This window comes from Panthera onca, chromosome E2 (assembly GCF_046562875.1).
Source record: "Panthera onca isolate mPanOnc1 chromosome E2, mPanOnc1 haplotype 2, whole genome shotgun sequence".
NCBI lineage: Eukaryota > Metazoa > Chordata > Mammalia > Carnivora > Felidae > Panthera > Panthera onca.
Genome location: NC_138353.1, coordinates 42,359,326 through 42,380,443, shown reverse-complemented (window position 1 = coordinate 42,380,443; position 21,118 = coordinate 42,359,326). Strand labels below are relative to the sequence as shown.

General features: G+C 43.8%; 1 protein-coding gene and 1 long non-coding RNA gene across 5 annotated transcripts in view; one reads left to right on the top strand and one right to left on the bottom strand.

Moving 5' to 3' along the window:
- The window catches only part of CBFB (core-binding factor subunit beta), a 55,920-nt gene extending 47,644 nt beyond the window's left edge, over positions 1-8,276 (bottom strand). For both annotated transcript variants that reach the window (XM_060650560.2, XM_060650559.2), the window contains exons 1-3: positions 8,024-8,276; positions 7,722-7,808; positions 3,061-3,177 (exon numbers count right to left, since the gene is read on the bottom strand). In XM_060650560.2, the coding sequence (XP_060506543.1) occupies positions 3,061-3,177; positions 7,722-7,808; positions 8,024-8,101 (282 nt within the window). In that variant the 5' untranslated portion in view covers positions 8,102-8,276. The remainder of the gene's footprint in view (positions 1-3,060; positions 3,178-7,721; positions 7,809-8,023) is intronic.
- Positions 8,277-8,364: 88 nt separating this feature from the next.
- LOC132690297 (uncharacterized) overlaps positions 8,365-21,118 on the top strand; it is a 43,840-nt gene continuing 31,086 nt past the window's right edge. For all 3 annotated transcript variants that reach the window (XR_009615331.3, XR_013552505.2, XR_013552504.2), the window contains exon 1: positions 8,365-8,730. This is a non-coding gene — a long non-coding RNA (uncharacterized LOC132690297). The remainder of the gene's footprint in view (positions 8,731-21,118) is intronic.

Sequence of the window (21,118 nt, the reverse complement as noted above, 5' to 3'; positions counted from 1 at the left end):
GTATACTGTCTATTCTCCACTCCTTCCATAAAACAACACCCAGGGCAGGATCTTTATTTTGTTCACTGATGCATCTTAAGCGCCTAGGACAGTGCCTAGTATACACAACAGATGTAAAACAAGTACATTCTGAATGAATGAACTCCTCTGTCAGGTACCGGGCTAAGTACTTTATATACACTATTTTATTTAATCACTAGGGCAACCTTGGGAAGTACGCATTAACCTCATGTTATAATTGAGGACCATAAAGGTTAAATAAATTGTGCAAAGATACACACTTCTAAATGAAGCCAGGACTTAACTCCTCAAATATGCCTAACTCCAAACCTTGACCATAGTTTTCTCAAAGTTGGGTGTGAATGGGAAGAGAACTAAGCTGCTTGAGGAGGTGACTAGGCTGAGAATTTGTAGAAGACACTGATCTGCGATCCAATATAAAAAGCAGAGGCAAATAATTAACATGGGGGGAAATTACTTCCATTTTTCTTTGCTTCTAGTCCTAGTCCTAATCCTATGGGGACAGATTTAAAAGCTAATGGTTATCAGGAGACCATAAAAAAGGAATAAGAAAAATAAGAGACCCCATAGTTTGAGCTCCATGGTTGAGAAAACATGGGTCAGTATCTTTTCTCTAAATTCACTGGTATACTTTATCCCACTGGAATGGAGCAATATAGTAGTAGTTTCTTACTTTTGTTTTTTGTGCCTTAACATGTTTTTTCCTTCTGGATTCTATTGGTACACTACAGGTGTTGAAAAGTATATTTAAAAAGTACATGATCTACGTATAAACATTTATAGATTTAAATCTGTGGGAAAGATACTGAATTTGCCACTGTTACTACTCTTGGGATACAGCCACACTCATTTGTTTACATATTGTCTATGGCTCCTTTTCCACTATAACAACTGACTTGAGCAGCTGCAATAGAGTCCATATGCTTGCAAAATTGAAAATATTTGATATGTGCCCTTTAACAGAAAAAAACTTCTAAAACAAATGTTAATAAAATATAAGTTTCCTGATAACTTGCATCAGTTCTATCAATTTTCCAGGTATATCTGAAAACACATCCCCCAAATGCTACAATAGCCATACGACATTTTTGTTACTATTGGTCATGTAACTGAAAACATATCAATGGCTTAAGTCCAAGAATGTGGACTTCAATCTGGTAAACAGTTACCAATAAATTAATTTAAGCAAACATACTTTCTAGTAGAGTTAACACCCATTTATTAGTTATTAAATACAGGAAGACTTGGGTAACTGTGAGATGTCCATTCTGAAGTTTAGCATCAAAGGTGAATAAAAAGCTTTTTTTGGTTTCCATCTGTAGTATCTGAGCTACCATGTTAAACAAACATTAAAAAAGTGTTTTGGGGGTACCTGAGTGGCCCAGTCAGTTAAGTGCCTGACTCTTGATTTCGGCTCAGGTCATGATCACACAGTCCTGAGATTGAGCCCAACATCGGGCTCCACACTGAGTGTGGAGCCTGTTTGGGATTTTCTCTCTCCCTCTCTCTCTCTGCCCCTCCCCTGCTTGCGTTCTGTCTCTCTCTCAAAATAAATTAGCATTAAAAAAAGCGTTTTGAGGGGCGCCTGGGTGGCTCAGTCGGTTAAGCGTCCGACTTCAGCTCAGGTCACGATCTCGCGGTCAGTGAGTTCGAGCCCAGCGTCGGGCTCTGGGCTGATGGCTCAGAGCCTGGAGCCTGCTTCCGATTCTGTGTCTCCCTCTCTCTCTGCCCCTCTCCCGTTCATGCTCTGTCTCTCTCTGTCTCAAAAATAAATAAAAAATGTTAAAAAAAAATTTTTTTTTTAAAAAAAGTGTTTTGAACAAGAAAAAAATAACTTCTTCATTGAGTTACACTTACACACACAAAAACAGACCAAAAAAGCAATAATCCTACAATGACTTCCCAACTTCTTCCTTATATACAAGAATTACAAGATAGTAAAACTTGGATCATATGCTTGTAATCTTGCAAGCAAGCAAGCTAATACATAGGAAAGCAAATTACTTATTACTCATTCTAAAAATTCTGTAATCTATTTTCCCTCTCACTTTCCAAAGACTAGTTGGTTCATCACCCACAAAAAAATCAAACCTTATTTCATAAGATTAAAACAAAAAATTCTTCATTATACATACACAAAACCAGAAATCTTTTTCCTAATACAAGCTAATACAAAGATCTTTGAATTACAATATGTATTATGTTTTGCAAATAAAGTGACAGGATATGCTATTCATGACGACACTTAAAAAATTGAGCAAGTTGATAAAAACAGGTATGGAAACACACTGTAAAGGAAATCCAAGAAATACTGAGTATAAAATGAAGCCAAAAAATATTTCTCTTTAAATATTTTATTTCAATAAGAGTCAACTTCTACATAAAAAGATGAACCAATCCGAGATATTATTCAGTAAAATTTCAACAAAATGTCATACATTTAAACCAGAATTTAATAGAGCTCTCAGCTTACACATTTTACAGCTTCAAACTAAACTTCCACCATAAAAAATTTAAGGCATTGATTTATTTTCCCAGCTTTTCCTCAAAATAAAAACATTATTTCCAGGTTAAAGTTTTCACTGTTCTTATCAAAATTAAACTTGAAGTAGTAACAGAAGTAGAAAGTTACCCATGAGGTAATTCTAAATATTATTACATTTTATGGCTTTTCCCATTTTTCTCTTCTTTTTATTTTTTTATAGCATGGTAGTCACCTAGGTTAGTAAAACAAAAAATTCCTGTTAACACTTTTAAAGGAATTAAGTGTTATATGTTACACGTAAGAAAGCACACTACTCATCTTTAAGGGCTAGAAGTTTCTATGATGAATATCATGTACATGAAATTAGTTATAAAATCACATAAAAAATTTGACAGCAATTTTTAAAATTGTACTACATTCTTATAACATGAAAACAAATCTAACCATATGCCTATATAATCACACCTGTGATCTCTTCATTAAACTGTAAATCTTCCGATAATCTCTAATACAACAATCCACAGTATTTCAAATTGCAAAGAAATGTTTCCTACCTTGCCTGCTTCTCTTTCTAAGTCCACATACTCCCGGCTAGGTGTCTGTCGTTGTTCTCCCTGCCAGCTGGCCGGAAAAAACTGGAGAGATAGATTGGTTCCTGTGGCCACAAAAGCCTTTTAGAAAAATCAATACAAACAGGATCAGGAGCAGGACATTACATAAATTATGCAGGCAGTCATTTATTTTTACATCAGTTTCTGTCTTAAGCCAGGCAGCACCGAGAATACTTAAAAGTAAAAAACACACACTCATCATTTTTCTTAAGTATTAAGTTACAAACATCTGATTCCATTTTGAGGACATTTGCCATTGGCTGCTTAAATATAAAATCAGACATGGAATCAATACTTTCTTTCAGGTCATTTTTTGCTGACGTTAGGATCTTGCATTGCTAATGTCTAACCAGAAGCCATCTCCTTGAATTTAAAAACTTCTATTTTTAAATGTGAAAAACACTGAAGATCTAAACATTTTGAATTTTAAAGCATACCACAATTTAAAGTTGTATAAATGGAGACATTTTAATTTCTCTTGATTTCCCTTGCTCAATGAAACACTATGCTTTAAAGCTCAGGTTAAAAATGCTCGCGACTGTCTCTTCGGATAAATACATTAGCATATGATGTGATGAACTTCTCATCTGGCTACAACCTTAGGTGATTTAAAAAATATGCATTTTCGAAAAATTTTAGGAGAACTGGATATGACTATACAAACGAGCATTCATCTAATATTTATAATAAGATTTGGATGCATGGTTCAACATATGGAACAATCTAAAACCATTTCAATAAAGTATTCTGTGTAGCCCCTAAGCGATTTATATTTCCTCCAAGTAAAAAATGGAAATAACGGCGTCCCTCTTCCCAAGGGAAATTCAGAGAGAAAGAAATAAGTAAAAAACATTTTGAAAAAAAAACAAACATTTTTAATCATCTCAATGTAAACTCTTCTTTCTTTGTTGAAACGAGAGAACGTTTTTGTTTTATTTTACTAATTAAAGTTCTACAACATACTTTGTGTTTCCCATCAAGGAATCTTCATCTGAAAAAGCAAGGGGTTCACATCTGGGGTAATTTGTTTAAAGCCACTGGCTGAGTCAGCTACCTGCTAGTACCCCTGAGAATTTATAGCTTAGATTCTTTAGAGGTAAAAATTTATTCCCTATTTCTATTATTGGTACTTCAGGTACAACTGTCAACATAATTACTAAATCTCTACAGATATTTTTGATAGTATTTCCCTAATCATCTGGATACTCTTTCTTGTGGCAAATATTTTATGTGAATAGGGACTGAACAAACAACAATATTACAACATTAACCTTAAAATAAAAATCTTCCCCCATTAATAAAACCAAGTTTAAAAAAACAATCAAATGGAGTGAAACGAACCTAGGGTTCAAAAGAAAAGCAGACTCTAGAAGGCAAACTGCCTAGGCTGAATTAAGTGACTTAGCTGTACCTTGGTTTCTCCAGTAATTAATATTTGTAAAATACTTACAATAGTACCAAGTAAATGCTATTTAAGTATTTACTAAATAACCTAAGAGAAATCATTTGGAACCGGATAAGAGAGCTAACTTTTTCAGCCTCAGATAATAAATTCTCAGAGTGGAGTGGTGGCAGGCAGATAAGCGATGCAGCCCATCAATGAATGCCTTGTGTCCAAATCCCCAGGCGTGTTTCTTTAGTATTCACCTAGTAAACAAATCCTTCCACCCGCAGTGTACCCCAAATCAGCTCAGTGCTAAGTAAAGACAGTCTACAGATCTTATTACCTCACCTCCTGTCTGAAGACCAACCTCAGAAGAGATTTCCTGCTTCATCACTTCATGCCCATTATCTCATCAAGATCCCTCTTTCAGAGAGAAGTGGTAAAAAACAGATCATTCTAGAATAGCATTTCACGAATTTATTTGACCACAGAACTCTTTTTTAATGGAATATCTATGCACACATAACTGGGAAAATTGGTTCAAAAACATAAAAATGCTACAATGTTATCACTGACTATATATAAGATTTCCAGGTTGTCCCGGCGATTATTTTACAGATTTCACAAATTAGAAAATAACACCCCTTGTGTTGATCCAACATACCTTTATCCTGCCATCATCAGGATTAAAAATATAATTTTTACTGCTGTCAGAGTAGTCACCATACCTGTCCTAAGTATTCTTCTCTTTTATTAATCATTGGCGTTGAAGACTTCTCCAACACTCTTACCACAATAAGAACTTACCAGGAATAAATCAGACTTTACCCAACAGATTCTACCCCTCACCCATAATCAGTTTTATTCATGCTATGATATGGAGTCTAGTAAGTTTTATAGTTATAATCACATCTATCTAAATACAAAATAAATTCATTAACTTCAGTGACACACTAAGGAGATGTTCAAAATTAAAAGAATAAGAGGAGAGGGAAGGTTGGTAATAGTTTTGGAAACTATGCCTATATACTATACATAGCTGCTGTCAAAACACAGGCAAAATAATGCCTTTTCCACACCTACTTTCCACAACCAAATAAATAAAAGCCACACATTTCCTAAGTAAAAAAAATAAATTTTAGACATTATATTAGGTAACCTCTAAATTCAATTAATCAAGTACCTATGATACAAAAGGCATTGTGCCAAGTACCTGTTTAGGGGGGAGTATATTAATGCATACACCACAGAATTAATGTGGTCTCCACCCTCTAGGAGCTAGGGACCTCATTACTTAAACGTGGAGAATACTGAATTAAGGCCGGGGGGGAGGGGGGTACTATACAGAGGGGGAATGTGAAATTCCTTCCCAAATACAAATAGTTACATTATTCAATGAATTAAGACATGCATGTTACCTTAAGTGTACATCTTATACGGAATTCAATCTACCCTTTAACTTTTAATACTTGTCAGATATTAAGAACTTATTAAAATTTGCAGACCAGATATTTGGAAGAGAAGAAGGCCTAGAATGTTTGTCTGATTTATCCCTGGAAGAAATATATGGTAAATACAAGCAACTATTTATAATACTACAATACAGCAATTCAGATATACTGTGGGTTAAATTATACTCCCAATTCATAATTAAATACAGCAAAGTCTCTGATATGACAGAAAACACCCTAATAGCTATGCTTCACTAGGTTTCCAAAAAAAAAAAACCCTCAGCTCTAAAAAATCATGACAGTACTTTGTGCCTTATCTTTCACACTTACATCAATTAACTCCAGGAAATCCACTGGTTAGGTATACCATCCACCTTTTGCAAAAGGAAACCCAGACAAAGGATGATACAATCACCGGACCAACTAATGAATGATTCTTCTACTACTCAGTGCCAAAACCGAAAATATGTCTTAGGCATTTTAATCACATAATTATAACTACTCAAGAATCTTGGAAGTGGGCTAAAAGCTAGAGATTTTCTTTCATAACATTCACTAATGACCAAATATTCTAGAGCTCCTAATAAATTTAGCCAGTACCTTTCACATTACCTGTAAAAGAATTCGAAAAAGCCTTCATTTTAAATAGCAAAATATTCATTTTAAATATTCTTTAAAAACAAAGTTGATTTAGGTGATGAAAAGGGTGAATTTCATGGCATGTGAATTGTATCTCAATAAAGTATATCGTCTAAAGGAGAGGGGAGAAGTTAATGTTTCAACATGTCTTCCTATTGTTAACCCGAATTCAAACTGCACCCTGGCTTCAAGTCTCTGCAAATGCAAATGGGTCCAGTTCAGAGCAGATAACTGGATTCCATTACACAGTATTTCAACTTTTTAATTTTTTTAATTAATTATCGATCTCTTTTTTTTTTAGCTTCTTCCTACTTACTCTTTGGCTTCTTCACTGCCTCCTCATTAGCACCTCCAATAGGACAACCCAAAACATGAGACACCTGAAGGTTTGGTGGACGCGAAGCACTAAATCTACCACCTAAAACATGGCCTCAAATCACCTGTGGGTTTCGCAAATCCATGCAATTCTTTGGGAACTCCAGCACTAAACAGGGTATGTTTTTCAGGTTTGAAGAAAGACAATGGTTTCTTTCTGATTCTCCCGAGGCTTAACATTCATTCTAAGATGGCTCATTCTTTAGGGCTTTTCCCCCTCTACTAAGACAATAGATAACTGGCATAAAGATTTATTGTAAGCTATAATGGGAGTGAAACAGCTTCACCTACAGATTTACCAACAAATCCCGCGTCTTAGAAACAAACTATCGTCCAGGAATCAGATCTTTGAATGAAGCCGAATTCTTTTTCCGAATGGGTGTTTTCTTCCGTACAAACACGCCAAACCCTTTATCAGTGTCACAGCCTGTACAATGAGCTTTCCTTGTACAGTTGGGCTCCGGTGTGAGTTCCACACGCGGCAAACTGTCGAGTCGTGCCTGGGAAACATAACCGACCCGCAGAGGGCCACAGGGAAGCGTCTCCCCGCGAGGACGCGGCCCGCCAGTGTCTTGTTTCTCATTTTGAATCCCGAGTAGGAAGTGAGACGGCGCCCGCTCAGTTCCGGGAGCCGCGGTATCCGCGGCGCCGTCCGGAACCGGCCTGGGCCGCGGCGGCCCCCGCGCAACAAGTGACCCGCGCGCGCCTCGGTCCCCGCGCCCTGAGCCCCCCGTTCCCTTGCCCCGCCGACTTACGATTTCCGAGCGGCCGTCGCGGCAGGCGTTCTGGAAGCGCGCCTGGCGCTCCTCGTGGGGCCGGTCCCTGAAGCCCGTGTACTTAATCTGCAAGGCAGAGACGACCCGAAATCAGGAGCCAAATCCGCGACCGCCGCCTACGCGCCCGCCCGCCCCGCGCGGCGCAGATAAGGACAAGCAGAGTCTGCGGGCAGGCGGCTGCCCCGGCGAGATTGCCCCTCTGCGGGCGCGCCACCCAAACTTTTCTCTGCCCGGGCCCACTCGGGGCGCGCCGCGGCCTCCGCGCCGCCTGTCTGCCTCACCTCGCATTCGCGGCTCAGCTTCCTGAAGAACTCCTCGTTCTCGAACTTGCTTCTCTGGTCAGGCACGACGCGCGGCATCTTCCCGCCCTGAGGCCGCGCCGGCCGGCCGGGCTCCGGACTTGCGCGGCACCCGCTGGCCGGCTCCGCGCTGACCGACTGACCGCCCACCCGCGGCGCCCTGACTCTCGCTTCCCTTTGTTTCAGGCGCCCGCCCGCGTGGGCTCCAGCTCCCGGGAGTCTGAGGTGCCGCCGCCCGCTCGAGCCCAGCCCACGCCGCCGCCGCCTTAGCCGTTGCCTACCGCCCGCGCCGAGCCAGCACTCGCCGCCCCTGGCCGCCGCCGCCGCCACTTCCTCTCGCCGCCCACCTCGCAAGCCCGCCCGTCCGCCCCGCCCCGGTCGGCCCCACCCCTCCTCCTCGTGCGCCCGCCCGCCCCAAACTCCGGCAAACAAAACGCACCATTCACAACTCTGCGACCGGAGCCGCGCATGCGCCGCCCACCCGCTTGCGGGGCGGCTGGACTGCAGCGAGCCAGAGGTGCGGCCTTCTCACCCTTGCGGGCCCGCGGTTTCCTCTGTGTGGAACTGCTCTGCGGACATCTGCCCGGACCTTGGAGAGAGGGAGCCGCTCGCGCGGTTCCTTTCTGTCGACTGTATGAAACTTTGGGGCTTCTCAGCTGCTTGGAGTGACCCCAGATTGTCACCTGAACGTGAGTGAGGAAACTTAAGTCCTTGGGGACTTTGTGTCCGAAAACCGACAGGGAGGGGTGTAGACTGTGCCTATCAAAGATTAAAGGTGGAAACAAAGCAGAGAATCTCGCTGAATCCGCATCATGGTGGAAAGGTCTGAGCTGGTGGGAGTCAGGCCTTAGCTGGGATTTCACTCCACTGCTTACACAAACCTTACACAAGCACTGGATGCTAAGCCTCAGTTTGCCTGTTCGCAAAATGCAGACACTCACAAGCTCTCAGTGTTGGCGTTGAGAGTCTTTATGTAGGTCTAACACATAATGAGCACCCAGTAAATTTAAGTTTCTAAAGAAGAAAAGTTGAATTATATAACCTAAGGCCAGCCCATATATTTACGCAAATGTGCAGTCAAGCCCTAAAAAAGATTCACAAGTTATAGGCAAGTTATTTAGCCCAAGCTGGAGAGAGTCTTACATGGGATTTATGGCAGAGCCTGACTCAGAGTTGGTCCTCGATAAATTCTGATCCTTAAAATTCCAGCTAGCCAAAAATTCAGTGCAGAGATTGCAAATACAGGGTGCCTGAGTGGCTCAGTCAGTTAAGCGTCCGACTCTTGATTTCTGCTCAGGTAACGATCTTAAAGTTGGTGAGTTTGGGCTTCAAGCTGTCAGCCTGGAACCTGCTTGGGAGTCTCTCCCTCTCTCTCTCTCTCTCTCTCTCTCTCTCAAAATAAATAAAGGAAAAAAAAAGATGGCAAATAGGTGCCAACTCTGATTGATAGTAGCTGGCCATATTGCAAATTTAAAACTCGCAAGAATAAGTGTTGAGGGCAATTGGCAATGTAGACCTGAATGCAGGGTGGGGCAGAATTTCCTAACCCTGTCTCGTTTAATCTCAGTTTTACAGATATGGAAGTGAGCTAGGGTAACCAACTGTCCAGCTTTTCCAGACACGATCCTGGTTTTAACAATGAAAGTTCCATGTCCTAGGAAACCACTGTGTCCCTGGCAAACAAGGATGGTAGGTCACCCTAACTGAGGTCCAGAGATTAATCAATTTCCCAAGGTCAGGAAGGGAGTTTTCAGTAGAGTGGAACCTGTAGGTTAGTGGTTTTAACAAACACACTTTCTGAATAGCAAACATAGAATCAACTCTTTCCAAGGGCATGCTTCCCTGGCCCACAGCAAACCTGTGTGAATATATGAGTGTGCACAAATAGAAAGGGTATAGATACAGATGGGCCTCCATCTATCTCAGATTCTTCCCTCAAGTCTCTTTCAGTTGCAAGTGACAAAAACCCAATTCAAGTAAACTTAAAGGTACAAAGGGACCGTTTTATTTTAAGTAAATAAATCAAAGAGAGGGATAGATAGTCTCTTTTTCTTTTCTATTTCTCCATTTCTTGTCACTGTTTAACTTTCTCATGCTCTCTTCAGTGCCATTCATTTCCTGGCAAAGGATGGGAGCAGCTACTTCTCCATTTCTAAGTCATATTTCTGGGAAGGACTTTGGCCCAGTCTGAGTCACATACTCTCCCCTCTACCAAATCACCATGTCCAGGCTGACATGATGACATTGGTCAGCTTATTACACGGGCTTTCCCATCAGGACTGTTAGAGGCCTGGAATGGGCAGCTTCAGATAGACCCTGATGAGTTGAAAGAAGGGAAGAGCAGTTTCTCCAAAAGGAAGGAGTGAAAGTGCATTGTGGGCCTACTGAGCAGTTTGTATCAGCTACAGCTGGCAAAAGATGCCATTTTTAAAAATGTTTATTGTTTTGAAAGGGAAAGAAAGAGAGAGCTCGGGAGGGGCAGAGAGAGAGAGGGAGAGAGAGAACTCCAAGCAGGCTCCTCGCTGTCAGCGCAGAGGCTGACTCAGGGGCTTAATCTCACAAACCATGAGATCATGACCTGAGCTGAAATCAAGAGTCAGACACTTAACCAACTGAGCCACCCAGGTGCCCCAAGGTTGCCATTTTTATTTTGCTGCCTAAAGGTTCTGGTGAAACTGGAGGGGGAGCTCCAAATCATCATAGGAAAAGTGTAGGCAAAACTTAAAACATCTGCATCTTATGTTGAGAGGTGGTTGAGGCAGCATCCACTCCAAGGCACCAAGGTAGAAGTAGAATTAAGCCACAAGAAACAGAAGCTTTCATCCATCTGCCACCTCTGCTTTAAGTCTTTCCAGTCCAGCAAAGACCTTCGGACGCTAGGACAATGCAGCCATTGTCTAAATGAGAGGCAAACGATGACTTTGGTACCAGTCAACAGGACTGTCTGAAGGCCAGTGGTCAGGGGAGCAGAGTTTTGGGGGTCAGCCTCTATGGTAGGAAAAGAGTATATCCCATGTTGCACCATTCAGCGCCATCATAGTCATTTAGGTATACTTTAGTATAAAACTTTCCATTTCTGTCTCTAAAGAATGATCCACAAGGCAGCACTCTTACTCCACAATGGGTCCAGGTAGGGCTCATAGACCTACAGCTGATCTTGGCGGAGGGTGGGAGTACAGAGCAGGACAGAGTACACAAATTGTCAGCCTCATGGGGGTAGGGAGTGATGTCTTGAGGGAAAGGGATGAGAAAGCCTGCGAGGCAGATCCAGAACAGCAGCACCACAGACAGCCTTTGGCAACTCCAGGCCACAGGATAACCCACTCGGCATTGTCTGGCATCCAACCAGCCAGGACGCCTGGGAAACAAGCCGCAGGCTGAAGGAGGCCATCTCCTCGGCTGACCTCTGTATGCCTTTTTTTCTTGTGAAAAAAATTTTCACTTATTTAAAAAAGTTACATTAAAGGAAATTAATAAAGGCAAATTTCACCCATGTGAAATTTAGGTATGTTTAACTCTATGTTTCTGTCCAGCTCGGTATGGATTGGTCCAGGCACTACCCCATGGAGATGTTTGCTAAGAACCAGCTCTAATAGGATCCAACTGTGGACTGTGTGTATCTGTTCTTTGCCTAGAAACACCCTTCCCACTCCCCAAACCTAGCTGAATTCTCTCTGAAGCCCTGCTGCTTGGAGTCTTCCTTTCCTGAGGATTCAGCCAGCCTAGGGCCTCTTCTTCCCTGTCTTCCTGGAGCAGCTGCTCCTATAGGACTCCCTGACCAATCTTGAATGGGTGGACAGAAAATGCATAGTAACACTGAGCAGGGGATGGGAACCCTCAATTGTTTGACCCAACTGCGAAGCTGTGAGCTAGGTGTTTTTATGTCCCTTATCTCAAAGTTCATTCAGAGAACCACTTTCCAAGACAAGTCTTCTTGTCCCAATCTGACAGATGAAGAAATAGAAAGTCTGAAAATGTAAATAAGTGACCACAGGACAATGACAAGACCTTGACCCATCAGAGATAACAAAATGGCATTGGGGTATATCATCTTCATTTACTCCTTACTATAATCCTGCAAGTTTGGTATTATTGACTCTATTCTACAGATGAAGAAAAACTGAGGCACGGGGGGGAGGGGGCAGAGGGGTGCTGGCAATCCCAGGTCTGTGCTCTTAACTATTCCAGCCTAAGGCATCTGCTGGTGAAGATGCCAAAAGCCCTGCTTGTCTCTCTAGCTGAACTGCCAGCTCATGCAGAGTTGCGGCCAAGGCCCTTCCTTCTCAAGCACCCTGCCATGCTCCAAAGGGTCCCCAACAGGTAGAATGAAGGAATCCTATCATGGCCTTATGGCAGAATCAGTTCCTTGCCCTTGATGGTTTTACATTCCTGCCCCTGAGCCCAATTGTTTGTCTTTCCTTGGCTTGGAAGGTCAAGGCCTAGACATCCTTTCTCCCTAAGTCCAGCAGAAAGTATGGCTTTATCTAGGTATGGTGTCAGCAGCTCCCCACATCTGCGTCTCCTCAAAGAGAGGGTGGGGTCTTCCCACACCCCTGAGCCTCTAGTGTATTTTTTTCTAAGGAAACAGTTTCCCTTCAGTTACTAGGGAAATATTGTGCCATCTTGAAACAAATAGGATCTGGAGTCACAAATGAGACTTGATGGGGGTGAGAGAGAAGGGAAATTAATGGTTGGCACAGTTCCTAAAGCCCCAGCTCTACCTAGCTTCTAGTCTGGGGATGGAGATGTGCCTAAGTCTGGGGTGAGTGTGTCATCTGCCTAATTGAGACAGTTTTCTGGGCCCTAAAGAATTTTTTTTTGAGATATAATTTAAGTACACCATAAAACTCTCCCCTAGGTCCTTAAGAATTTCCCCTCCCAGGAGGTTCTTCCCCTTCTTAGCTCCCCTGCCACCCTCCCCCACCAGCTCAGCCATCCCACTGGGAGAGGAAAACTGAGAGGAGTAAGTTTCCCCAGAATAGCATTTCTTCAGTGTTGGGATCAATAAACCCGTTTGCTTAAAAGGAACCAGATGATTTCATCCTTATAATTACAAGTTTGACGTTTGCAAATCTTGCCCGGGCCTAAGGAGCCTCTTTGTCATGGGAGGCGTAGGGGTTTGTCTGGGTGTCTGAGGATGGGGACCGAGCCTTGTGTACTGGGAAGAGGGCCAGGCTGGGGTCAGGAGGCCTAGCTGACCAGTCTTGGAGGGCTGTTTGGGACTGCTCCCCTTCTCCTCCCCTGCTCTCCCAAGTTTCTGGCGGGTGATGGGAAACAGACAAGACTAGGGGACTAGAGAATGGCAGTGGTGAGCTCTAACCGCACCACCCCTCCCCTGAGCCCCTCCCTCAAGTCTCTCATTTGCCTATGGCAGAGAGGCAAGGACTGTCAGCCCAGCATTCATGACTCCCTTTCCTTTCCAATCCCATCTCTCATCATTTCTCCCTGTGGTATGTGGCAATCCAGCCATACTGACCTGTTACATTTCCCACATGCCTCAGTGCCTTTGCTTTTACTGTATATACCCTCTATCTAACATGACTTCCTCCCCTTTCTCTGCTGCAATAACTCACATTTTTTCTTTGAATATAAGTTCAGGGGCCTTTGATTGTCCTCCATAGACCACTCCACAGTGTCCCTTACTCTATCATTTGGGCCATACGATGATGCATCAAGGAGATGGCCAGTACACCTAGGACATAGTAGCATCCTGGGAGGATTTGGCTCCCCACTAATTTGTGTTCGTTTTACTACTGTGCAGTCTTCATATGAGTGTCTTTTGCCTCACCCTTACATTTTTTTAATTATTTAAAACTCGTGCATATTTTTTGTAGAAAACTGAGGAAATATAGGAATATAGGAAAAGAAGATAGTCTTAGCACCTCAAAACAGTAATTTAATTATAATTAAATATACAGTAGGGTGCCTGGGTGGCTCAGTCAGTTAAGCGTCTGACTTCGGCTCAGGTCATGATCTCACGGTTCTCAAGTTCGAGCCCTGCATCGAGCTCTGTGCTGACAGCTCAGAGCCTGGAGCCTGCTTCAGATTCTGTGTCTCCCTCTCTCTCTGCCCGTCCCCTGCTCATGTTCTGTCTGTCTGTCTCTCTCTCTCAAAAAAAAATTTTTTTTTAAATTTTTTTAATAATTAAACATGCATTTAAGTATATTTTCTTTGGCCTTTCTCCAGCTGTGTTTCTTCACATAACTATGCTGGTTTTTTTGGTTTTTTTTTTAGTTATTTATTTTGAGAGCGAGACAGGGAGCGTAAGCAGGGGAGGGGCAGAGAGAGAGGGAGAGAGAGAATCAGTGCAGAGCCCAACTCGAGCCTTGATCTCATGACGAGATCAGGACCTGAACCCATATCAAGAGTCGGACACCTTGGGGCTCCTGGGTGGCTCAGTCGGTTGAGCTTCCAACTCCAGCTCAGGTCATGATCTCGCAGTCTGTGAGTTCGAGCCCTACGTTGGGCTCTGTGCTGACAGCTCAGAGCCTGGAGCCTGCTTCGGATTCTGTGTCTCCCTCTCTCTCTGACCCTCTTCCGTTCATGCTCTATCTCTCTCTATCTCAAAAATAAATAGACATTAAAAAAAAAAAAGAGTCAGACACCTAACGAAACCAACTGAGCCACCCAGGTGCCCTGCACGTAGTTATGATGTTCTATGGTACAGTTTTGAATGGCCTTTATTACCTAACCTATGGCATAAGTATTTTCCCATGTAATTATATAAAACTAATGACATCCTGGCTGATCTCCTATTGTTGGGCATTTATTCAGGTTGTTTCCCATTATTTACTGTTATAAAATAGGCTTCTGTGAACATTGTGGTGCTTAAGGATTTTTCTTAATGTTTTTGATAGTGATTTTAGGGTCAATATCCAGAAGCAGAACCCCTATATCAAAAAGTATGGGTATTTTAAGATTCTTGATATTTGTTGCTGGTCAAATTTCTCTTTGGCACTGCCTCTTCTCTCTTCCTGAGTCTTAAAAATCCTTCCTCCCCCCATTTTTCTTCTCAGTGTCTCAGACACAGGAAATGCCAACCAAGAATAAACCAAGACCTGCAGATAGAGATCAATGGATCAATAAAGGAGGTTGAATAATTCAACATTCACTTCTGGCTCATTATTGACTCTTGAATCCAAATGCATCCTCTTTTACCTTCTCTCCTTTTTGCTCCATGTTGATGATGCCTTGATACCATGCACTGTTCTTAGGTTCTTTCCCAAATTTCCCAAGCTCTAAACCATCCTGACAGTCAGGGTTTCCCTGACTTGTCTTGCAAGTAGGCAGACAGAATTACTAGCCCACAGCCTCCTCATCAGACTGCCTTTCCTCTAGGAACACAAACGGAGCAATTAATAAAGCAGACAATAATTCTCTTCTTCTAGATGATACTTCTGAATGAATAGGCAAGGAGCTCAGCTTCAGACTGTTCTAGCCCTGGTTAACCTCCGCTGTCTAACTTGCTTCTTTCCCCATTCTCAGCTAGGCAAATTCATGCTCTTTCACTAAACATGGGCTCAGAGGCCTCTGAGAACTGCTGGGAGAATGACTGCTCCACACCAATGCCTGACCTGGAGACCAGACCTAGCCTCCTCAAAGGTGCCCCACAGTTGGTAGCTTCCCTAGCCCACGTGATGCTAGGAAAGCTTGCTCCTTCTGCCCCAGGGGAGCTCCCAGGATGCCTTGAAGCTTAAGTAGTGTTGGTGATTGAGATGGACACAGATGAGCCACCTAGATCCCTCTTCACTGAAGGTCTGCTACCTAGCAGCTGGGATTGCTCTCACCCCTTTCTGGGGTTCCCTGAGCTATAGAGAGCTACCTTCAAGTCTTCCTTTCTGGGCAGCTTACATCCAATGACTGGAGATGGGAGGGGTGCCTGGGTGGCTCAGTCAGTTAAGTGTCTGACTTGATGTCAGCTCAGGTCATGATCCCAGGGTCATGGGATCAAGTCCCCGGTGGGCCTCTGTGCTGACATTGTGGAGCCTGCTTGAGGTTCTCTCTTTCCCCCTCTCTCTGCCCCTTCCTTCCTCAAAATAAATAAACTTTAACAAACAAACAGCAACAACAAAAAAACAATGACTGGTGATGGGAGTATAAAGGCCCAGCAGAGCAATCCTGATGGGCCACATGAGCTCCAGGGCTCTCTGTGGAGTCACCTCAAGCTGTTGTTGGGCTGCAGTGTAGCTTGACTTCTCCCTCTACCCAATTCTACTTTTTTCCTCTCCCATCAACACATTTTGGGTTTTTTAAATAAATAAATAAGTAATTAGTTAATTATTTTTGAGAGGGGAGGGGCAGAGGGAGAGGAAGAGAGAGAATCTTTTTTTTTTTTTTTTTTTAGTGTTTATTTATTTTGAGAGAGACCTAGAGAGTGTGCATGAATGAGAGTAAGTCAGAGAGGGGCAGAGAGGGAAAGAGAATTCCAAGCAGGCTCTACCCTGCCAGCACAGAGCCCGACGGGGGTTTTCGTGAGATCATGACCTGAGCCAACAGACTGAGTCAGCCAGGCACCCGAGAGAGAGAATCTTAAGCAGGCTCCACGCCCAGCATGGAGACTGAACTCAGGGCTCAATCTCACGGACTATGAGATCTTGACCTCAGCCAAAATCAAGGATCAGATGCCTAACCGACTGAACCACCCACGGGCCTTGCTAGCAATACATTTAATCCCAAGGGCACTTTTTAATAAATACCTTGCAAGCGAAACTTTCTAGAGAACTTGATCTGTGACAGTGACTAAGAGTTATTTGAAAGAGAGCTTCACCCGGTGCCATCTCCCTTAGTATACTTGGATCTGGCCTGACTTGGATTCTGGCCAATAAGATGCTGTGGAGAAGTCACTTTATAAAAGTGTTTTAAGGTCTTGTTAAGTTTTATTGATTGATTGATTGGTTTTATTTTTAAGTAATCTCTGCACCCAATGAGGGGCTCAAACTTATACCCCACTGACTGAGGCAGCTTGGTGCCCCTTTTTTAGTTTTATTTTTTTCATTTTTTAAAAAATGCTTATTTATTGGGGCACCTGAGAGGCTCGATTAAGCATCTGACTTTGGCTCAGGTCATGATCTCAGGGTTTGTGGGTTTGAGCCCTGCATTGAGCTCTGTGCTGTTTGGAGCCTGCTTGGGAATCTCTCTCCCTCTCTCTCTGCCCTTCCCCCACTCATGCTCTCTCATCTCTCTCTTTCTCAAAATAAATAAAGTTTAAAAATGTTTATATTTTGAAAGAGAGAAGAGGGAGAAGTGGGGGAGGTGAGGCAGAGAGAGAGAGAGAGAGAGAGGATCTGAAGCAGGCTCTGAGCTGCCAGCCCAGAGCCCAACGCGGGGTTTGAATTCATGAACCATGAGATCATTACCTGAGCCAAAGTTGGACGCTTCACTGACTGAGCCATGCAGGTGCTTCCTTAAGTTTTCTTTTAAAAAGTCTTTTAAAAGTTGTTTGGAAGAGACATGAGCCACTTTGGGATGAGAATGGTTGTCTGGTATGATTTGAGATTTGTCATCCATCAAATATGGACACTATATAACATTTGCTTTAGTAAAAGTAATTTTCTAAACACTTTCTCATTGGACTCTCCCAAGTGCCTTCAAGGTAAGGAGGGAAGGAATTAATGTCCTATTTTGCAGCTCAGAAAATTGGGATTCAGAACAAGTGGCCATCTCATTTAAGAGCATATGGCTAGATAGACCCGGAGAGAAAGATTTCAGAAGAGCAAAGGTGTCCTGAAGTTGAAGAAATTCAGTCCCTTTATTCTTTGTTAGAGCAACCTGATGTTGGAGGATTTTAGTGACTTCTCTAAGATCCCAGAGCTAGGTGGTTCCTCAGTTTTTTGTTTTTGTTTTTTAATTAGAGAATGAGAGAGAGAGAGAGAGAGAGAGAGAGAGAGAGAGAGAGAATCTTAAGCAGACTCCATGCCAAGCACAGAGCCCAGCTTGGGTCTTGATCCCACAACCCTGGGATTGTGACCTGAGCCGAAATCAAGAGTCAGGCGCTTAACCGATTGAGGCACCCAGGTGCCACCCTCAGTTTTTAAATCTATAAATTGAGGACAAAGACATCTACTTGTATCTGTCAGGACTGTTTTGGTTTGTTTTGTTTTTTTTTTTAATTTTTTTTTTTTTTTTACATTTATTTAGTTTTGAGACACAGAGAGACAGAGCATGAACAGGGGAGGGTCAGAGAGAGGGAGACACAGAATCTGAAACAGGCTCCAGGCTCTGAGCTGTCAGCACAGAGCCCGACGCGGGGCTCAAACTCACAGCCCTCATGGGCCGCGAGATCATGACCTGAGCTGAAGTCAGCCGCTTAACCGACTGAGCCACCCAGGCGCCCCTGTTTTGGTTTCAAGTAATGGAAGCCCAATTAAAATTGGCTCACACAAAAAAGGGAAAGTGTTAGCTCATTTAACTGAAAGCTCTGCATGTGTAAGTGACTTCAGGCATGGCTGGATCCAGGTATTCAAGCACTGACACCAGAAATCTGTCTGTCTGTCTCTCTATCTCTCTCAGTCTCTTGGTTCTGTTTTTCTGTTTTAGCTTCATTCACATATTGACTTACCCTCCCCCACCCCCCAGTGGTGAGGACTGCCCTTTCCTGATACTCCCACAAAAATCTGGGGTTGACTTTAATAGGCCATGTTTAGGTTATCTGTTCATACCTGAACTGTGGACACTGAATTGCTGTCAACAGGGCAATATAGCAGGAAAAGGAATGGATGCATTGGGCAGGCAAAAACACCAGATGGTACCTTGGTTAGTGTCTGGCACAAAGTTACAAGCTCTCAAAGAATGGTGGCTATGACAATCTTAAAGGTCCCATCTGGCTCTGAAATTCTAGGATTTTTACAACTCTGTACTTTGATACAAATCCAACTATAAATATTGGCAGTCAAGGGATGCCCTGGATAACAATTTGAGTTCATTCAAGGTCCAGTCAAAATACCATAAAATGAGCTGAGAAGGGGCCTGAAAATGAAAAGGAAGCTGGCAGAGCAAGGCTGGGAGTGCATGCTCTTCTATAGCAGAGGATAACTGCCTCTGGCTTGCCTTCTTTTGTAGTGAGCCAGGGAAGGTGGCAATGACAGAATCAGTGTGTGGCCCTGGAAGGGATTCCCTGAGGCGCTGGGGGCTGCTGCTTTTAGCGTCAAATGACTGAGAAGGACCACCTCTGGTAGCCAAAGACAGCCTTGGATGGACTGAGGGGAGTCCACTGGCCTCCAAAGACTGCTCGATGTGGATGCTTTGGTTAGGTGGTGACCAAGCAATCGCCCAGTCAGAGCCTTCTCTGAGGCACGTGTGTTGTAAGCACATGTACAGGTGGCAAGCCCAGAGGAGGCAGGGCTGGAACTCAGGTGCCAGCCTGGCTTTCATTCACACTGTAAACCAAGTAAGTGGTGCCCCCTGGAAGTGCATGCTGCAATAGCTCTTTTGTCTACCATACCTGGGCGATGTGGGAGGGAGGCCTATACCACCCAGCACAATGGGCTCCTGATTGTTTCCCTGTTTCTCACATTAGATTTCCATTACCAAGAGTTTTTTGGGTATGTTTACATCTTCACTTTTTGAAAAAATTATTCTTTTCCCAGATGTGCTGAGTATTGTAGATAAATTAGTCACCTAAAAGCCAGGCAGTCAGGATTTCTTCTGGCAGGGAGGATCAGTGAGGCCAAATGAATGTCTGAGGTCACACAGCAGAGGAAACAGTTGTATTAAAACTCAAGATCCCTGCCCACCAGTGGCCTTTTCTACCACTGAACTCCAGAATTCCATGTTTCAGAGGTAGCAAATTGATGGTAGTGCTCCTGGTGGTGCTCCTGAGAAGCCCAGCAACAAAACCAGAGTTTTAGAGTCTTGGATCTGGAGTCTCTGGAAGGCCCTGGAGGATATCAGTCCTTCCTCCAGGACAGAAGAGCTGCTCCTTAGTTAAGAAACATGAATCAGGGGCGCCTGGGTGGCGCAGTCGGTTAAGCGTCTGACTTCAGCCAGGTCACGATCTCGCGGTCCGTGAGTTCGAGCCCCGCGTCAGGCTCTGGGCTGATGGCTCGGAGCCTGGAGCCTGTTTCCGATTCTGTGTCTCCCTCTCTCTCTGCCCCTCCCCCGTTCATGCTCTGTCTCTCTCTGTCCCAAAAATAAATAAAAAACGTTGAAAAAAAAAAAAAATTAAAAAGAAACATGAATCAGCCACAGACGTCTCTGCCAGCTTTTGATGAATTTTTCTGCCATTGGTGCTAATTTCCTGAAAGGCTTTTCTTCCACATTCAGGCCCCCCTCAAAAGCGTTCTTACTCCCTAATGGTAGGAAATTCATAATGATCACCCAGTGGCTCCTTGTTGAGGTCACCATCATGCTCTTCACCAGTGTCTGTGGCTGAAAGAGCTGGGAGTGGATGAGTCCTAGACCACAGCTGGAGGGGCCTGGGGTTGGAGTAGTGTCCTACCGGGATTGTTCCCAGATGCACAGATGAGAACCAGGCTCAGAGAGGCAAGTGGCTTGCCTGAGGACACACACAGAAAAATAGGCCCAGACAGGAATATCCAGCTTCCAAATTCAGCCTAAAAGAGGCATGCTGAACTCTGCTCTGTGAGACCATCTGATCTTGAGTTCTTTCGGGGTTCAAATGGATCTTCCTCCCCTTCCATTTTGCCCCACAGACCAATAGGCTCAAACCCAACTCCTTGCAGCCATGGAGTTACTGTGATTTTATGGTGTCAGTGGTAATAGGCTAAAGTCCTGTCTGGATTAGCTTTCCATGGAGGGAAGGGAGAGAAAAGGGGCTTCCCCAGCAACACTAGGCCTTGCTTGTGTCCCCATCCTGGACAGGACTCCCCCTTGGGACTTTTCCTGGATCCAGTAGGTAGGGGCTGAGGTCTTCCAGGCTCCTGGAGAGGAGTGATGAGTTCCCAGGCTGGGTTGGCTGGGGGAGCTCTCAGCCAGAGTGCCCCAGGGGCCATCTGGTAGGTAGAGGAGGGGAAGGGTCAGAGCTGGCCTGCTTTTGTCTAAAGCTCCTTGGAACAATAGGACATCTAGGAGTCTCTCTCAACTTCTACCTCCTCTTTCCTCATCCGTCACCAAGTCCTG